Source organism: Rhinocladiella mackenziei (genome assembly GCF_000835555.1).
Source record: "Rhinocladiella mackenziei CBS 650.93 unplaced genomic scaffold supercont1.2, whole genome shotgun sequence".
NCBI lineage: Eukaryota > Fungi > Ascomycota > Eurotiomycetes > Chaetothyriales > Herpotrichiellaceae > Rhinocladiella > Rhinocladiella mackenziei.
Window position 1 is genome coordinate 1,104,209 of NW_013550603.1, and position 18,912 is coordinate 1,123,120.

Below are 18,912 nucleotides of genomic sequence, written 5' to 3' on the forward strand. Positions count from 1 at the left end.
ATCTTGTTTCTTTATACACTCCCAGTCCCCATTGTTGGTCATATTCTCAAACCCTGCGAGCCGGCGCAAAAGGTCCTCAAACACACCATGATTGCCGCAAGACATACCTAGGCGAGGCCGACCCCTATTTCCTGCTCTGCCAACGCCGGCAACTTAGCTAAGCATGGCTCTGGGAATCCTCGAACCCAAGGCGGAACTCGTTCCCGGGACCGTCTATGTCTACGACGCGGAACAACGACATGCAGAGTTGTTGGAGACTGCTCAGCATTTGAAAAGAGACAAGGCTGGTCGAATTATATTGGTTCCTCAGCCATCGAACGACCCGAACGATCCCTTGGTGAGTTCTGTTAACTGCCTAACCTACCTTGAAATTGACCCACCTAGAACTGGCCCCTCTGGCAGCGAGATGTGATTCTCGGTATCCTTTGTTTTGTCTCATGCGTCGCCACTACGGCGTCTCCCCTCCTTGCGGCGGACTCGGTGACACTTGCTATACTGTTCAAGCGTACATTCCAAGATGCGGCCCTTCTGACGGCATACCATTTGGTTGGTGTCGGAGTTGCAGGATGGCTGTTCGTGGCATCGGCAAGAGTCTGGGGGAAGAGACATCTTTTCCTCTTTGGAGCTCTGCTCATGGTCGCAAGCTCGGTTTGGGGTGGCTCCACACATGCAAATCATAACTATGCGAGTATTCTCTGGAGCCGTGTCTTTCAGGGAGTCGCACTGGCTCCATTTGAAGCCCTTGTCAATGCCTGTGTCGGGGATCTCTATTTCGTGCACGAACGCGGAGTGCGAATGGCAATAACCAACACCTGTCTTTTCGGGGGAGCATTCCTCACGCCAGTCTTTGTGGGCATGATCGCAGCACATATCGGGTGGCAGTGGAGTGTAAGTGTCCGATTCTCATTTCTTTCGCATATTCTTATGGGCAATGCAACATGGCCAACAAATGAGATGATATGATCTTTCTTCATCCCCGATACTGTCGACGGCGATGGATCGATTTGAAACCTTGGGAAGGCATCCTTACTGATGCATCACCGAACAGTTTTATCTACTTGCCATTTTCATGGCTGTAGGTTTTATCCTGGTATTCTTCCTGGTTCCCGAAACTGCATACCGAAGAGCTCATTCACTGGATCTTGATCTTCTCGCCGAAGACTTATCAACCGAATCGTTATCTCAACCTCAGGCCACGAGTGCGCGAGGCTCCGACGAAAAGCCGTTACATTCGACGACTGTGACTGAAACTCCTCCTACAAAGGATTCTTGGGTCAAATCTCTAATGCCATTCAATGGGCGTAAGACTGACGAGTCCTTTTTGAAACTCCTCTTCCGTCCATTTCCACTTTTTTTGCATCCTGCGGTTGCTTGGGGATGTTTGATCCAAGGCGTGATCATCGGCTGGACTGTCATGGTCGGGGTGATACTCTCCCTGATCTTTCTTGGGCCGCCTCTCTTCTTCAATGAAGAGAGAGCCGGGAAGATGTACACCAGCGCCTTCATTGGCAGCATGCTCGGGCTTGTTCTGGCGGGACTATATAGCGAAGTCGTGACCAAGCTCATGATCCAACGCAACAAGGGCAAGTACGAACCCGAGTTTCGCATTCTACTGGTCATTCCCACGCTGGTCTTTTCAGCAATCGGACTTTACGGATTCGGAATCACAGCACAAGATGTCGGACGTTACGGCTGGATCGTTCCTGAGGTCTTCCTGGCATTCATCATCATCAGTATGGTTATGGGAGCGATTGCTTCCGCGCAGTACCTGTTGGACGCCCATCGTGACATCTCAGTTGAGGCATTTACGAATCTGCTGATCTTCAAAAACATCTTCTCGTTCGTTTTGGCCTACAATGCCTACAATTGGGTATTTGCAATCCGCATCAAACATTTATTTATCATTCTTGGCAGCATTGAAATTGCCGTTTGTTTGTTGAGCATTCCGATGTACGTGTATGGGAAGAAAAATCGGGATTTTTTCCGTCGACATGATATTCTGAGGATTACGAAACTGAAATGAGAACATGAATTTTATAGTATCTACTACACATCTGCATACCATCATACACAACCCAGTGGGTGCCGCAGATAAAGTTTTGCTTCCCCCACATCTCAAAAGCAGGACTTGCCTCGAGAGGCTGGGCATAACGCGGACCAGCCAGGGGGGCCCTCAGAGCGGCCAGGGCAAGAAGAAACAGGCTTGCACGCGCGTGTCCTTTTTTTTTTTTTTTTTACCTACAAATAGACCCCAACGGTGATGTGATGCAATTCCAAGGCGCGTATCAGTTTGCAAGATTGCTGTTTTCTGAAACGCTTGGTTCGCGTGGCGTCCGCTTCGCCCTCTATTCGGAAATTAGATCTGGCCGCGTTGGTCGGCAACGATCTCAGGAGAAAAACCCTTTTTGATGAGCCCGATGTCAATCACGATGGCCCAAGTGTCTTTTGTCAACATGAACTGATAGGGAAAAAAAATAATAATAATAATTCTTTCACCTACATACTCGAAGAAGGATCAGGAATCGATATGCCCGGGAAACATCAACAGCGTCGACAACATGACCGAATTGATACCCAGCACCTTGTGCGTGGCATGCCAGTCGATTTTCCAGCCAGGCACGCTCAGAAGTGAATCAGGAGAAATCGAACATCATGGCCTCGAGGCACTGGCTGCTCGCGCAAGCAAGTGCCATCTATGCCTCACTGTGTTCATGTCCATCGACCCGGAGGCGTACAGGAGCTTTCGCAGTAAAGGCTCAACCATCGACACACTGGGGTTCGCATGGATTTCCCCAATCGCACGTGATCAGGCTCGCTTGAAATTTCGATATTTGAAACGAATGTCGCCCGACAGGGCCACTCCAAGCACGAATAGCTCGAAGACTAGCCTAGCTTTACTGGATTCGGACCCGGGGCTGGTCGTGGAATTAATCTTAATGAACCCGAAATGTAAGTCTGCTGATAGAAAGATGAGACCAGTCAAGCTCACTATTTCTATTCCAGATGCCGTTGAGCCAGGCGTAAGGACCATTGATGCAAGATCCACAAGTACGGCGTCGATGGAAAGCTTCGACCTCGCCAAACAATGGATCCAAGATTGTACTTTTAACCACATGAAATGCTCTGTCTCAGAGACCAATGCAACATGGAAACCCACGCACCTCCTGGACGTGACGGTTCGAGGGCCAAAGGGAGCCCCTGGCCTTAAACTGGTGGACGGCATGTTCGTGGACCCTTTGAGCGAATATGTGACCCTCAGTCATTGCTGGGGTAAGTCGAAAACGATACAACTGCATAAAGGAACCCTGGCTGCACTTCGACAGGGAGTGGGAGTGTCAAGTTTACCAAAGACATTCGCAGAGGCTGCAATCACGACTGAACGATTGGGGTTTCGATACCTGTGGATTGACGCTCTTTGCATAATGCATGACAACGAACAAGCCGTGCTCAAGGAGATGGCGCAGATGCACCGCGTGTACTCCGAAGGTACGCTCAATCTTGCCGCGACTTCGTCCAGAGAAGATGCAAATGGCTTGATCTACTCTCGTAATGTGGCAGCGCTTCAGCCTTGTATTGTGGAGGTGAATGGGCTGGGGATTGATGATGGCATGTACAAAATCCTTCGATCAACCCTTTGGCACGATCTCGTGGATTCATCCCCTCTCAGTAAACGGGCATGGGCCCTCCAAGAACGCTGTCTGGCCAAAAGAACTCTGCATTTCACAAGAAACGAGCTGCTATGGGAATGTCAACAGATGTGTTGTTCGGAAGTGTTCCCGAAAGGATTGCCTGCGACAATGGGACCGCCTGCCAGTCAAGAATCCGTTGAGTTTTTCAATAAACGCATCCACCACCAAAGACATGGCAACTGGCATCAACTCGTCAAGATGTACAGCTCCAAACGCCTGACGTACAGCTCTGACAAGCTGTTGGCAATGATCGGTCTGGCTAAGCAATATATGGCCCGCAACCGCTTATACCAAGAGGATTACCTAGCCGGTCTTTGGAAACCTCACCTGCCACATGCACTGTTGTGGCGCGTGGAGCAAGGTCGCAGACCGACCAAATATCGCGCCCCAACGTGGACATGGGCCTCGATCGACGGGGAAGTGAAATACCCGGAGCCAGCGCAATCGATGCAAGAGACGTGCATCGAGATAATCGATCTCCAGATGAAATACAAAGGTGATCACTTTGGGCTGGTGGAGTCCGGCAAGATGAAGGTGCGAGGATTTATGGCACGAGGCCTTCTCCGCCGAACACACGACTACTGGGGTCAGACACCGTGCGTAATTCAGTGTACCAAGGCCCAGGTCGAGCTCGAATCGGCTTCCTTCGACGATCGACTGCCCAAACTGTCCGAAGCATCGGGAATGTTGACAGAGATGCTGGAGATTTATTTGCTGCCCGTCATCGACGTGGTAGATCGGGTGGAAGGACTGATCCTCTGCGCAACAATGAAGAAAGGCGAATTTCGTCGCATTGGGGCCTTTGATATCTCAAGATACGATCAGATCAATTGGGACCGCTTCCGAAGCGTGATGAAGGGGGACGCCGACATGCATAATTATGAAGACCGGCTTGATCATACGAATGGATACTGGTTTGCCAGCGACTACACATACACTATCAACATTATCTAAATGGTCGGCCGAGGGTTTTCTAGAGCCTCTCACTCACACACTCTCTCTGTAATGCGACGGATTCTAATGACAGCAAGATATCAGGTGGGTTGGAGAACGGGGGGCAACACGGTATAGGACACTGATGAACTTTGGGTGATTGCACATATTTTTGTAGTATTATTGGCTCCAGGCGGATGGACTAAGTTTTGGATAGGAACCTGGTTCGTCGGGACTGTGGACTCTGGATGAGTGGGTGATGTTTTGACGACCGAAACGGCGTTGAGTAATTGTTGTGATTGAAAAGCCGTATATCTACATTTTTGTTTCAATCAATAGGACTCCACCCAGTTTCTGTCCTGAATCCCTAATCCATAGCTTCTCAGCTCTTTATTCATACCAGTCCAGAGATCAGACCACCCCTGGCAGGCGAAATGGGCCAACCAACACCCTGTTTTCCAATGAAATCGGCAGGAGGTTGGTGGAGATATCCGTTCCCTTGGAGCCTATGCCGGTACGCCGCTCAATTAAGATTTGGGAGATATGATAGAATCTGCGCTTGTTTTTCTCTTGCATGACGGGCCACCTGAACTGTATAAGTGCAGCTGGAGAGGATGAAATGACCAAGAAATACCGGAGGGCCATAGATCTGCAGGCAGCAAGACGGCGGAGGGGATGAAGATTGGTTGATGATGGTAGCTCGTGGCGGCTTCGACACACGTGTGAAATCTTGAGCAGAAGCGTCCATATGGAAAAGCAGGAAATCGATAACCGCAGACTCCTAAAGTTGTAGAGTATATCCTATCCTGCATCCTTTTCCTGCCTGTAGCTTTTCTCTTCTCTCAGCCTTTTTTGGCCATCTCAATCATCATTAAACCATCCATAAACATAAACAACTTGAACAATGTATCTCACCCTCCTCGGCATCTCCACCCTTCTCACGGGAATCGCATCGGCGCAGTCGCTGGCTGGCCTGCCGACCTGTACGTTTGTACCGATCCCTTCACTTCTAAGTTTTGTCTACTACGGACGGAGCCCTTCTCAAGATCTTCTGTACTGCGCGGCCTTGCTAACTTTCGTCTCTTCCGTCCAGGTGCCTATTCCTGCGTGACCAGCCTGCTCCCCGCCAACTGCAATCTCGATCCAGCATGTTAGTTCTAGCCCCTCCCCTCCAGCCCTCACGTTGAATAGGACCTACCAAAAGAACCACATACATTCCACCTTTATACAGTCGCTCATTCACGCAGTGGACGCTGACGTCGAGAAATGCGAGAATTAAACAGGCATTTGTACCTCCGAATCCTTTCTCGACGGCATTGCTTGCTGCGTCTTCAATGATTGCGAGCCAGCTGACCAACAGTCTGCCCTTGACTATGCCCACAGCATCTGTGATCCTGAAGGTGCTTCGTCACTTCTGGTACGTGCCAGATACTTACAATTCTTTGCATTCCTCGTTTTGGATGTCTCACGACCACTAGAAAGGTGGTTGTAAGGGACAACCATGGGTCGATCAATGGCCATACAACATGACAAACCCTTCTTCTCTTTTCTATCTTTCTCTCCCTCTGTCGCGTCTCTTCATCCGTTGGCCCCAAATCCATTCCGTTGAAAGCAACCGGCAACACCGAACTAATCCCCGTTTTCATCCAGCCCGCCACCGCAGGCTGCTCCAGCACCTCTGGCAGCGCCACCGCAACAGGAAGCTCAAACTCGTCTGCCACTGCGACCGCTGGCACCACCGGCACCGGCGCGGCTGCGTCTGCTTCATCCTCCGCTTCCTCTGCTCTCAGCGGCATAACATCATCCGCTAGCTCAGCACTATCCAGCGCCAGCGCAACTGTGAGCAGCGTTGCGTCTGAAGCTTCTGCCTCTGTGACCGGCGCTGCAGCCAGCGCAACATCAAGCCCCGCCGCGGGCAATCAGTTGAGCGTTCGGGGCGTCGGACTCGGCGTTGTGGGGGCAGGGCTCTTGGGACTGGCGGCGCTCTTGTAGAAGAGCGGGGCCGAAAAAGCTAAATAAGTGAGTCGAGAGAGACGAGGCAGGAAATGTGCCGCCCTTTGTGTAATGAAGATGTTTCGGGAGGAAGACACCAAGTATCTACACAGATCTCGATGCTATTTAGTATTGGAGTTGGAGATGAGATGAGACCCGTGTACCTATAATGACATTCGCGTCGAGTGCATGACTCCTTCAACCTGTACAACTGTCTGGGACTTGCATATACTCTGCGGTAACCTGTACAGCCTCCACAGAGTGAGCAAAGCCGTAAACCGGTTGTCTGCTTCTTGCCATGGAAACTTTCCATCACCTATATTTATATTACAAGTCAGGGTGCTTTTTTCCCTAGAGATCTTTCACCCACATCGTTCTATCTTCAAAAGTCAGTCCTCATCATCATCTAGCATCTGCCTCCTTCTCGCCAAAATGCTCGTGACCTCTCGTCCCTCCTCCTTGAGCACCGTCCACAGATATCCCCAGAACAGCATGTCCGCAAGCCCCACGGTGAGAATGACTCTATTCGCGAGCCGGTGGAGGCCCGAGACACCTGTGCTCGAAGAATGAGAATGGAACAGATATATCCAGCCTACAAGGACCGAAGATACCAGCACATGCAGACCTGCGAGTGTCAACCACCGCGACTGCGCGGTCAGGAGAGTGTGTAGTTCCTCGCCGTAGCGCGAGGAGGATTGGACGGTCGTCGATCCTGACCGCTTACTCGAGTTTGCCGATGTTTGCGCAGGGAGCAAGGTCAGGTCTCCCGCGAAGACGAATTGCATGCCCGCATACATGAGCACTACCAGGACCACGAGCACACATAGTTCTCTCTCAGCCTCCCCTCCCATGCCCTGGGTGGTTGATGTGTTCTGCAATAACGCCGACGCTTCCAGCCTTGTGTTCGTGCTAGACGAGGGTTGGATCGGCTCTTCCACAGCAAACGCCGCGGGCCGTACGCCCATGCTCTCGCCAAGGAGCCAGATTGGAGTCGAGGAAAAGAGTCGCTCGGGGGAGATGAAGAGGTAGTACGAGATCGTCAGGAGGGTGAGGGAGTGGGTCCGCAGGAGCAGCGGGGAGGAGAGGATCGGCATGATGTTGTTACAAGTTGAGGAGCAAGATGTTGGCTATCGAGGCTTCGTCAAGTGTGAACATTGAATGTCAGCAAAGAAAGACCGGGGGGATTGACAGAGGGTGGTGACGAGGCTGTGAATTGAGTATTGAAATGGAGAAACCTTCGGGGAGTTACTTCCTGGCAAGAGGGCTTGCATACCACATAGGGTTACCCAAACATCAATTCAGCCTAGTTGTACGAGAGTTGCTCAACTGATGGAAAATTTACCACACAAACGCAGGATGCAGAGGAAATTTGTCGGCAGGCGGCCTTCTGCCCTAAACGCCAAGACCATCCACTCTTCGCTCTCATTTCCAGGGCAGTCTTGAGGAATTCTTCTCTTGTTGCGGCTCAGCTTCACATAGATCAACCTCAAAATTACCCTCGCTGTATACGTGAACAAAGTTTCTGATTTCACACAGCTTACCTCCTATCCCTTTTCCCTGCGAATGTAATCCCTAATAGGAAAGCTTGCAAAGATGGTCCCATTCGGTCTTAAGCCGCGGTAGTCCTCCGCCTTTGGAACCTGTGGTCTCGATTATCGATTGGCTATCATTGGAGACTGCCTAAGACTCAGAGGCATGAGAGGGGGAAGAAATCAGCTTGCCCCGCCTTCAAGTTTCCGGCTTCGGCAGGGACCTCCTCGATTGAAAGAGCCTTTGATGACAGGCATCTGGAAGGGTTTATGCACTATGACGAACCACAGCCGAGGCCAATTCACTTCTTCCAAGTGGGCAAAGAGGTATACGTAGAGACAGATGAACAGTTTAGAAAACCTCAGTGAGTATATCAAGTCATTTCCAGAGTGGAAAATACGACAAGGGAGTTCCGAAATCCCATATACAGTAATATATCTTTAGTCATCGGGCCAGAACTGGAAATATGAAGCCTTATACTAATCAGGGAGCCGTGGATTGCGGTGCGGAGTTTGACAGCAGCAGTGTCAAGGGGAAAACGGCTGTTGTCACCGGTGGTATGTCGTGAATGCTCTTGGACGTCTTCATTTTCAGTAATATCGTCATTCAGGAGCCAATGGGATAGGCGAGGGATATGTTCATGCCTTGACCAAGGCTGGGTATGCGTTGATTCGTGATCTGCTAGGAGGAACGGCTAACCAGTAACTCAGAGCCTTCGTTGTCATTGCCGATCTCGATGTGGAAGAAGGATTGAGGTTGGAAAAGGAACTGGGCAAGTAAGGAACAAAGGAATCAACTGCTCACCTAGGTCCTGATATCAATCAACAGCGCCGTCAAATTTGTCAAGTGTAATGTCACTGTTTGGGCCGATCAACTTGCCGTCTTCAAAACAGCAATATCATCTTCGCCGTCGAGGAGAGTGGATATTGTTATTGCAAACGCTGGCATCAGTGGAGCTGACTCTGTCTTCTTCAACAATAGTACGTGCCAAAAAAGCCAACATCGGGAACAAATCCACGATTCTGGCCCTAACTTTGCTCCAGCTGAGGCCGAAGAACCCGAAGAACCCAAGTTGAATGTCATCAACGTCAACCTCGTCGGGGTCATGTACACAATCAAACTTGCCCTCCACTACTTCCGTCGACAGAATGCGCTGAACAAAGGCGAGCCATTGGATCAAGTTCTTATCCTACAGGGGAGCTTGGCCGGCTATCTCGACCTTGCCGGGGTAGTCCAATACGCATCTGCAAAATATGGCCTCCGTGGAGTGATGAGGGCTCTGCGCAGGTCGGAGTGGCAACACAACATTCGAGTGGCTTACATTGCACCATGGTATATGAGGATTGGTTTGGATTTCAATTCTATCATTGACCGATCATTCTAGGTTCATCCACACAAAGATCTTGAGTGAGGCAGTTGTTGAATTCTTGGCCAAGGCCAATGTTGAATATGCCAAGGTTGAAGATGCTGCTGCTGCCGTCATGAGGATCGTATCAGACCCCGGCATTACAGGTATGGTCCTCGGCCCTTCTCTATGATGCGTTGGAAAACTAACAGAGATCCAAAGGCCGATCATTCGCCATTCTACCACGGAGCATGACCCCTCACGGCTACGTGGACATTGACTTTGACGATTATCAGGAGGGGACGTTCCTAGGCGACCTCCAGCTTCTGGCTGCAGGTGGAAGCCATCGTGCATCGGTGAGTGGTGCTGTGGATAGAAAGGCCAGTGAGATGAACGAATGAATGATTGATTGCGTCCTCAGATCGATGTCGAAAAGCAAAAGACTAAAACTCAATGGTCAGAGACGCCGTAGTCCTCAACAGGGTCATATGAGGGTGGGTTCGTTCGACGTTGAGGACGGGGTGGATCATTCCACTATTCTCATACATCCTGCCTGGATGGACTGTTTACATGTAGCTCCAATGAAACTTGTGAAGTGCCCTGCAAATTAAGATTCAAACAATCCTCTTGCTCACTACCCGGCCTCCCCAGCGATCCATCAAGCGCGTGGAAGAGCGGTACATACATCACCACCCGATTTTCCATAGCCGGCATTCTACCACATCCTGGCACAAATGTTATTTTAGATGCAGACACCAAACGTGGATGTTGGACGGGGGAGGCAGATCCGCGTCGAGAAGATCAACGGCTAATGTGCAATATGCCAGTATTCCGTACTCCAGAAATGTCTCGCGGTATCTGTTGGTTTGTCCGTTGGCCTAGTGAAGTGGGGTCAATAACGGCGATGATTGGTTCAGCATAAAAATAGCCCCCCTAGCGGGGGAATACACCATTGGCTGGCTATTGGCCAATGACAGCTTGTCGACACCCAATGGAAGCGCCGACTTGAAAGCTTTCTCGCTCCCTTCCTCCGCCAACAAGAGCTTGTTTCTTTATAACGCTACTCACCACAGCGCTTACAGAATTGTTGATGTGATTCATTCGCTTGCATCTCATCGGCTCTGCTTCCCTCCCCTTGTTGCCCCCTGCGTCCGCTGCGTCTCATCTTGACCGTGGCATCCAATCCCTCTTCGCTTCGAAACGCCCTCCCCCAGCCCTATCCAATGGTGAATTTTCTATCTTTTGCTCGAGCTGGTCGCTATTTCTGGTCCCTTGCACGAGAAATCTATCTTCGGTACTCCCCTGCTACATTGCACGCTCGCGACCTGGACTACTGCGTCCCAAAGTCTAGAGCCTCTGCTCCTAGGAGGCATTTGTGCTATTGTTGTGCCACCTCGGCGCTCTTTCAGGTAAGGACTGTCACACAACAGAAGATACATTTGTTCTCCGCTGCCGCATTATTTCGTCCTGCTGTACTCTTGTTCTTTCATCTCTCGATCATTAAAACATTTTTCAACATCAGCATCGGCCCAAAAGTTAACCGTAATACTACAAATCTGCCTTTCATTTTGGCCTGACGACCTGGTGTCCGTCAGTCCTGTTTAGCCGCCCAGGTGCGATCCTTCCACTGCAAAACTTGTCTGAGGCCGGGCACACGACCGACCATCTACACCCATTGCTTTCCTTTCATCGTATTTCTTTTGAAGCAAGCGTCTGCTCTTACATTTTACATTCCTCTCGACATCCACTCTATCTGCTCAGCTCTCTCCAGTCTTCGACTTCTTTGCCTCATCAAACAGCGTCGACTATGGCAGCGGTATTGGAAGGTCTTATTCCTTCTCGACGCCGACCTTCCAGGTCCCGATCAGAGTCCGGGAAGCAGCTCCATGCTCGATGGGGCGATGCTGCCATCACTGCTCCCAACGGAGGAGGTTGGAGTCAACAGTATCTTGAAGATGACTTGAACAATCCCATCTACCAAGCTCATGGAAGTCCTGACTCTCAAAAGACTCTTGTCAACAACTCCCCCGACCTCAGCTACGAGCAGGACAAGATCGAGAAGATTAGCATCGAAGAAATCAGACAGCCTACTCCTCCGGTTGTCTCGAAGGAACGAAATGCCATCACCATCACCATCCCTCTCCCATGGTCTCGAAAGATCCATAGGCGATCATCTTCAGGGAGCACCCAACAAACCCAGGTCGTCCAACAAGTTGAGAAGCTGGTCACTGCCGAACCACGCCCCGCTCTGACCAATATTACCACGAACATCGATGAAGTGATCGTCGCAGAATCACGACCAGTTGCCGATCCATTTCGATCGGGCTCCCCCATCGTCCATACCCAATCACCAGTGTACGACGACGTCAGTACCTTCTTTACCAGAGCTGCCTTCCCTGACAAAGGCTACGGACCTGGCCATCTTCCGCATATTCAGACCAACGTCCAACAAGCCAAAAGCCAACCGGCTTCGGCGATCTCCGTCCTCAGCCCTGTCGCCGAGAAATATAATGGCCTCTCAGAAAGCAACAATGCGACTCCTTTGGACAACACTCCCATCGCTGCACATGTCGCAGCTGCGATCCCAACCTTACCTTCCGCCAGCGAGGATGACGTCATCAACGTCGACAATCTGGCAGCCCGCCTGGAGAATCAGGTTCGAACCTCTCCACCGGTGAACCCACCATCTCGAATCACCAGCCCCATAGAGGCTTCCGATTCAGACTTGGACAGGCCATATTCTCGCAGCAATTCTCAGCTTCCCTCTCGCCCTTCCTCTCGCGGCCCTGGTATTGGAGAAGTGGCATACATGCGAGCCTCCTCTCGGGGACCCACAGATCAACGCCGGTCGGCCTCTCGAGAACCAGTCTCTCGACGAGCCGAATCTGTCGAACCATTTCGACGAAGAGCTCGTTCCCGTGAGCCCGTCGGATCACGCAGTGAATCTCGTGACACTGAAGTCCCAGCACGCTCCTTCTCTCGAGACCCAATCGCTCGCCGGGCTGGATCCTGTGAGCCAGTTCGCCGCCGGGCTGAATCCCCTCCTCCCCGAGCGACATGCCGTGCAATCTCTCGTGAACCAGCTATTCATCGCACTGTTTCTCCAGACCGAGCCACACGTCGAACGCATTCACGCGCGCCATTCACCCGTCGAACAGTATCACCGGGTCCAATGACTCGACGGGCTATCTCTCGCGATCCAGTCACTCGTCGTCGTATCTCTGTTGACCTCACTCGACGAGCCGCATCTGTCGATCCAATCCGGCGTCGTGCCAGTCCCCGGGATGATATCATCCCTCGACGCGGAACGCCTCGGGCCATCCCCCGAGGCAACATGGACTCCTCCGACTCCTCATCGGCGGACGATCTCACATCGGCTGATGAGACCACCGACATTGAAACCGAGACAGACGAAATGTACTTCGAGTCTCGCAAGGGCTGGAACGGAGCGGCCGTGGCTGGGGCCAATAGCAAAGGCTTCTACGGTGATGTCGTGCAGGACTACAAAGCTATCGCACGAGATGTGGAGGCCGACATTGTGCAGGGGGCGCAGGCTGCGGAAGTTCCAATGGCAACAAGCAATACTACTGGCTTAGTGAACAAGAAAGACAAGGACAAGGAGTCTAAAGTCTATAGTGGTCCGGACTTGGTGCCTTCTAATGAAGAATTGTGGGGATGAACGAGGCTTGAAAGAGACCGAGAAAGGCGAGCCGCAGCACGACCAAGTAGGCAACTGTCAAATTTCCTCCCTGCCGCTGGAAACATAAACATACGCAAACCGATGTCACACTGGTGAAGAAGGCTGGGTCGAGAGGATATCACTTGAGATTGAAACACCACCCCATTGCAACAACCAAACCACACATCCCACCCCAACTCGGCGCAAATCCAACTACACCAACTGAGCCTGACTATGTCTGATACGAATTTCCTTGATCTGTCCATATATCATTTATCTTTACATATTTCTATAGCCCCGTTTTGCTCACTCCTTGTCTTTACTCCTTCGCCGATAAGCGAGCAAGATCACGTGTTATGCAGTGCATGCATTCGATTCTGAGGCGAGGTCGGATGAGATGAAGCGGGAACTGAGGCAACTCAACTTGCATTGGTCGATGGATGACGGTTAGATGATGTGCCAAGAGCAGGGAAAGGAAAGGGTGACGGGGGAAAGGAGCTCTGCTGGGGTAAGAAGACCTGGAAGGCCCAAATTTGTTCGATGTACGTGAGGCGGGAAAGGCAATCAGGTAACTACTTGGAGAATGACAAACCTTTTGAAACATAATCTGCGCCTCTGAACAAACATCATTCATCCTTGAACTTCATCCCTCCTTGGTCCATCCCTTGGCTCTGGCAAATTCAAAACCTTGAACTTGTACAAGGCTTTGGCCTTCAACAATATAACAAGGCCATTTTCCATTTGAGAGCTCGTCCTTTGACCAGTCTTGAACTACTGCGCGGTGAATATATGGTCGCCATCACTCATGCTCAACGTGGCCTGAACTTGTTCCTCAGACTGCGAAGGTCCGAATCTAAGGACGGACAGATACGGAGGTTCCACCTCACAACAGACCCAGAATCAGTGGATGACCAACTTATAAAAGATTTTGCTCAACTGAATGTGCAGTCGGCCCCCCCGGGCGGCGCCCCGGACTGTATCTGCGGACAGTTGAGACAAAATGAAATTGATATTCCGCATTTCATGTACGAAGCACGGCCGCCATCATAACTTTGACCGAACAATGCCACCAGCACGATTTCGCTCATACGCTATGTCCAGAGGAATAACAACCTGGCACGAATCTCTCTAAGCTCCCTCTCCTCCGTACATACCATACCATGTCGCCCATCATGGTGTGCACAGCCAACTCTTCATACCGTGAATCTGAAGCTGTATTTGACGAACACATCTCGGCGTTTACCTCGATCCTTACATAAACAATCGCTCTATACCAGAAAGCTTAACCGTCCACTCTGTGGTGACGCCCGGATCTTAGGGTTCAGCTTTACCGTTGATCTGGGTACCATCCCCCTCATACTCTACGCGACACGTCAAGGGGTGGGCGTGTTGACCTGCCGATGGCGAGGCAGTGAGGCCGGCCAGGGATGGGTTGAAATCGTTGAGGACGTTGACTTTTAGCGACCTAGACAGGGGAGATCCGTACGTCGTGGATTTCTCACTGTGAATCTTGGGGCTTACAACCACGTCATTGACTCGAAACATCCAGCTAATCCCAGATATCGTACGGTATTGTAACGTTGAATTTCTTGCAGAGGAGAAGCCTAAAGGGCTCAGGCCAAGGCTGAATCCAACACATCTCTTGGCGACCAATCAGAGCACATCAACCAATGGAAATGCTTATGATATCATTTACTCTATGCTGTCCAGATTCTCGACTTGGGTCTAGTTCAGTTCCAGCTCATTCATGTCTAGGGTCATAGTACACCTCTTTCTTCACTGACATCAATGACTCTTCGCCCCACTTCGACCAATCCCCCAGGATCAGTGACCCTCCTAATCCTCGGAGCAGGCTGGACCTACCAATTCCTGTCCCCGTTACTTACGAAGGAGAATATCAGCTACGCGGCGACCACGACGACAGGTCGGGACGGGACGATCCCGTTTAGATTCGACCCGCAGGCCGATGACAAGGCTCCCTTTGAGCCGCTGCCCTTTGCGGCATACGTGCTGGTCACGTTCCCCCTGAAAGGATCCGGAGCGTCGCGGACATTAGTGGATTTGTACGCTGCCACACACTCGCAATCACACTCGGATGGGCAATCTGGGTTCGGTGGCAACGATGGAGCTATGAAGGCCACGAAATGGATCCAGCTCGGCTCGACGGGGATCTACACCACGCCAGATTGGAACGACTCGTCTAGCGCGGTCGACGCGTCCAATGAGCGTTGCGTGGCAGAGGATGAGCTTCTCATGCTCGGTGGATGCGTGTTGAACCTTGCCGGCTTGTACGGAGGGTCCAGGGACCCGAAGAATTGGGTTGTGCGCGTGGCGAAGACGAAAGAGCATCTTGGTGCAAAGGGCGCATTGCATTTGGTTCACGGCGTGGATGTGGCGAGGGCCGTTGTGGGTACTGTCTCGAGGGATATCGGAGGGCAGAAGGACAGAGAGAACGAGGAAAAGAAGAGCTTGTTTGGACGCAGATGGATTGTCGCTGATTGCGTTTCGTATGATTGGTGGAGTCTGGTGTGGGATTGGATGGGCGAGAGTGAGGACGATGGCGGGATAGAGAGGGATACGGTCCAGGCAGAGGAAAAATCAAAGTATCGTCGCTGGATTATCGAGTTGATGGCTGAGAACAACGTTCGAGGACTACCGCGGTCGGTGGATGCGTTGGGCCGGAAATTGGACGCCAGAGAATTCTGGACGGTGATTGGAATTGTTCCTGAGATGACTCTGAGAAGATGAATGGGAATCCTGGCAGAAAGAGGGAGAGGGAGAGAGAGAAATCAAAGAAGTGGTCAAGTTTCCACGGTCGTGCTGGGCATCTGAGGTATAATATGATGTCTTTTCATTCCTCAAGCACAAATGCTGGCAAACCTGTCCAAGGTACTGCGAGGTCAATGGTTCATCTGGCCATCTCCGTCAAGTTGAGTGATACAAAGGTCAACTGAGGGAGATTGGATCGACCAAGACATATGTCTTTGCTAAACAGATCATCCCATCGTTTCTGAACACCCCGCGGCGAAACTTGAGCTTCCTTCACCGCTGTGTGGAATTTCCAGCAATTTACACACTGGCCTTGACTTTCCCTTATTCGATTTCTTCTATCATGATCTTGTGAGTACTAAAAGGGTCGAAAAGGCTGAATTGGATAAAGTAGGATCTTTGGGACAAGGCATCGCAGACAAGGAGGGGGAGCCGTAGGGAGTCCGCTAATGTCAGATTGGCCCTTCAGGTACTCTCGATAGCGAGGACTCAGTAGCATAATGATAGGATACGACAGAGAGGGCTACTGAGCCAGGAGGATCATCTCGTGGTCTATAATAGAGCGTGAAGAGAGTGTAGAGAGGAGTTTCCGACGGTCCTATTGCATGCAGTATTCAGACGGGCATGAAATTGATGGCGCTTGATACTGTGCGGGGGACGTCATTCAACTGCCTCACTCCTATCAACCGCCACCAACCCTCCCTCCCTGACTCTCTGGGCTTCTTCTCGCATCCCTTTCCTTTTCTGCTGTCAGAGAAAACCCCTTCCGCGCTCTGGCTTCTAATCCTCCTTCGAGCCTGGGTTTATCCCGGCCTCGCTCCAAATTTCTCTCCGGAGCCCGATTCGCAAGATCCCGACCGGCGCCATCGATCCTGATCAACGATGGATCTTCGAATTGCTTGTCCTATAGCATGAGAGTCACCACATGACCCACGGCCGTCTTACCGCCGTCCGTCTCTTCATAAATTCTAGTGCAAGTTGTTTCTTCCGTCCAATCAAATCCATACTCTCTTCCAAACACGACATTGTCGGTGTAGCTGCCACACCATGACGTCTGCTTTCTCTTTCACACTACTTTACCATTCTTATTGCTAGTCCTTTTCCCTCTAGCCTCTGGTCTCCTATCTACCCCGAACCGAGCACACCTTTGCGAGAGCATCACCGCCGGCGAGACTGGATATTTACAGCACAATACCTACCCGTCACTGCATCATGTTTGCGTCCCCAGTCAATTATAGAAGCTGATTAACAATCGGCCGATAACGGCTCCGGCTATCCAAACCAATTCCGTTCCCAATTAGCTTGTGCTGCAAGGCCTCCGATCGGAACCCTTTCTTCCTCTCATAGAATCATGTAACACGCCCCAATAGCTTCCAAAAATGGCGGAACAGGCTTTAGGACTAACCTTGAACGCTGTTCCCATTATTGTCAAGCATGGTGATAAGGTCTGGGATCCCATTCAACACCGATACAAGAAGATGCGTGAACAATTACCTCGAGAGGACTCCCATGTTTATGACAGCCGCACAATGGAAGAGAAGGGCCTCCACTTGCGCCGACGGCGCGATGTCGCCTCGGACGAAGAGATCGTCGAGGTTGTGAGACACAAAGGCGAGAACCTCCCCAGACGTCCAAACCATCGCGGATCACCTCGAAGATCCCGTTCAGTCAACAATTCTCGAGCAATGGGTGCCAGTGCAGCTGCTGGTGCAGGTACTGCGGCCCTTGTTCGCTACCGAGACCGACGGGACGATTATTCCGACTCTGAGGGCTCTATCCCCCCTCGTTCCCGTGTTCGACCGAAATCCACCTCGGGTCGATCTCGACGCCGCCGTAGCTCCTCCAGTTCCTCGTCTTCGTCCTCTTCGTTGATGTCTTCCACCGAGGAGGAAAAGAACTGTCGCAAATTGCAACGCAAAAAGTGGATCACAGCGGCCCTGGCTAGCGTGGCCACCATTCATGCAGCTTCCAAGATCTACAGCTCCATCGAATCTCATGATAAGCGCAGGGAAAAAGTTCGAGAAGGGAAGTTATCTCCCGAAGACGCACACAAACAACAACGGGCCTCTCGCTGGCAGGATGCCGCAGCCATTGGAATCGCTGCACTGGGCATAAAAGGTGCCGTGAGTGAGTGGAATGAAGTATCCGAGGAGCACAGTCAGCATAAAGAGATGTTGTTGCTACGGGAAGAACATCACAAACAGCGATTGGAAAGGGAACGCCGACGACGAGCCAGAGAGAGGGGCGGTTACTACAAGGGCCGAGACGGACACTGGTATTACGATGGCCCCACTCCACAGAGCAGTGAAAGCTACCGTGGCAGTGGAGTTGGAACCAGATACGACGATTCGAATTTGATCAAGGATTCAGATCGTGAGAGGAGAATGATTGAAGACGAGGAGGATGACAGGAAGGACAAGTCTCGACGTGCGGTGAGTCATGGCCGTGGAGATGGCCGCTGATATTCCTCGCCTCCCCTTGCTCTCTTTGAAAATTTGTTCATAGGTGCGACCGTCTTGTCTTTTTAAAAATGAAGGGGAAGGGGAAATTTTCAAAAAACAAAATAAAAAGGATTGTTTGGCTGACGGATTATACTTCGTTGTGGGAACGAAGACTAGGAGCCTGTCGCCTCTGAAATACAAGAAAAAGCCAGAGAAGACTCGCACTACTGTCGCCAATTTCGGTGCTGAAGTTCTCGAAGAGGTGATGAAACTCAATGCATGACGATTTCAAGGGTCAGCATCTTGATTTGGGGGATGTAGTTTCGCACCGCTGGACGAAAGACTTTTTACATCTGTTTACGCATCGGTAGGGCCCTGCTGCATTGAACATAGAAGAAGAGGAGAGTGAATGGGAATGCATGATGATATAGAGATGAGACGATGAAATAGGACTGGCAGCCTTGTTACCTCGATACATAGTAGCGGCGTTGGAGCCTTACTTGAACCCCCCCCCCCCCCCCCCCCCCCCCCCCC

At 51.2% G+C, this 18,912-nt stretch overlaps 8 protein-coding genes across 8 annotated transcripts; 7 read left to right on the forward strand and 1 right to left on the reverse strand.

The window, feature by feature from the left end:
* Positions 1-163: 163 nt before the first annotated feature.
* Z518_02205 (uncharacterized protein) lies at positions 164-2,023 on the forward strand (the record flags this gene model as incomplete). Its single annotated transcript, XM_013419234.1, has 3 exons — positions 164-337; positions 385-888; positions 1,049-2,023. 3 exons carry the CDS (start codon positions 164-166, stop codon positions 2,021-2,023), a joined length of 1,653 nt encoding a protein of 550 aa, XP_013274688.1.
* Positions 2,024-2,558: 535 nt separating this feature from the next.
* Z518_02206 (uncharacterized protein) lies at positions 2,559-4,643 on the forward strand (the record flags this gene model as incomplete). The annotated part of the gene is made up of 2 exons (XM_013419235.1): positions 2,559-2,949; positions 3,004-4,643. 2 exons carry the CDS (start codon positions 2,559-2,561, stop codon positions 4,641-4,643), a joined length of 2,031 nt encoding a protein of 676 aa, XP_013274689.1.
* Positions 4,644-5,526: 883 nt separating this feature from the next.
* Z518_02207 (uncharacterized protein) lies at positions 5,527-6,614 on the forward strand (the record flags this gene model as incomplete). Its single annotated transcript, XM_013419236.1, has 3 exons — positions 5,527-5,605; positions 5,906-6,039; positions 6,273-6,614. The coding sequence occupies 3 exons, from the start codon at positions 5,527-5,529 to the stop codon at positions 6,612-6,614; spliced, it is 555 nt and encodes a 184-aa protein (XP_013274690.1).
* A 389-nt stretch (positions 6,615-7,003) lies between these two features.
* Positions 7,004-7,708, reverse strand: Z518_02208 (uncharacterized protein; the record flags this gene model as incomplete). Its single annotated transcript, XM_013419237.1, has 1 exon — positions 7,004-7,708. One exon carries the CDS (start codon positions 7,706-7,708, stop codon positions 7,004-7,006), a length of 705 nt encoding a protein of 234 aa, XP_013274691.1.
* Positions 7,709-8,610: 902 nt separating this feature from the next.
* Z518_02209 (uncharacterized protein) lies at positions 8,611-9,890 on the forward strand (the record flags this gene model as incomplete). The annotated part of the gene is made up of 7 exons (XM_013419238.1): positions 8,611-8,701; positions 8,755-8,803; positions 8,855-8,920; positions 8,973-9,124; positions 9,188-9,476; positions 9,529-9,656; positions 9,712-9,890. 7 exons carry the CDS (start codon positions 8,611-8,613, stop codon positions 9,888-9,890), a joined length of 954 nt encoding a protein of 317 aa, XP_013274692.1.
* A 1,406-nt stretch (positions 9,891-11,296) lies between these two features.
* Positions 11,297-13,168, forward strand: Z518_02210 (uncharacterized protein; the record flags this gene model as incomplete). The annotated part of the gene is made up of 1 exon (XM_013419239.1): positions 11,297-13,168. The coding sequence occupies one exon, from the start codon at positions 11,297-11,299 to the stop codon at positions 13,166-13,168; it is 1,872 nt and encodes a 623-aa protein (XP_013274693.1).
* A 1,788-nt stretch (positions 13,169-14,956) lies between these two features.
* Z518_02211 (uncharacterized protein) lies at positions 14,957-15,916 on the forward strand (the record flags this gene model as incomplete). The annotated part of the gene is made up of 1 exon (XM_013419240.1): positions 14,957-15,916. One exon carries the CDS (start codon positions 14,957-14,959, stop codon positions 15,914-15,916), a length of 960 nt encoding a protein of 319 aa, XP_013274694.1.
* Positions 15,917-17,316: 1,400 nt separating this feature from the next.
* Z518_02212 (uncharacterized protein) lies at positions 17,317-18,399 on the forward strand (the record flags this gene model as incomplete). Its single annotated transcript, XM_013419241.1, has 1 exon — positions 17,317-18,399. One exon carries the CDS (start codon positions 17,317-17,319, stop codon positions 18,397-18,399), a length of 1,083 nt encoding a protein of 360 aa, XP_013274695.1.
* Positions 18,400-18,912: the final 513 nt, after the last annotated feature.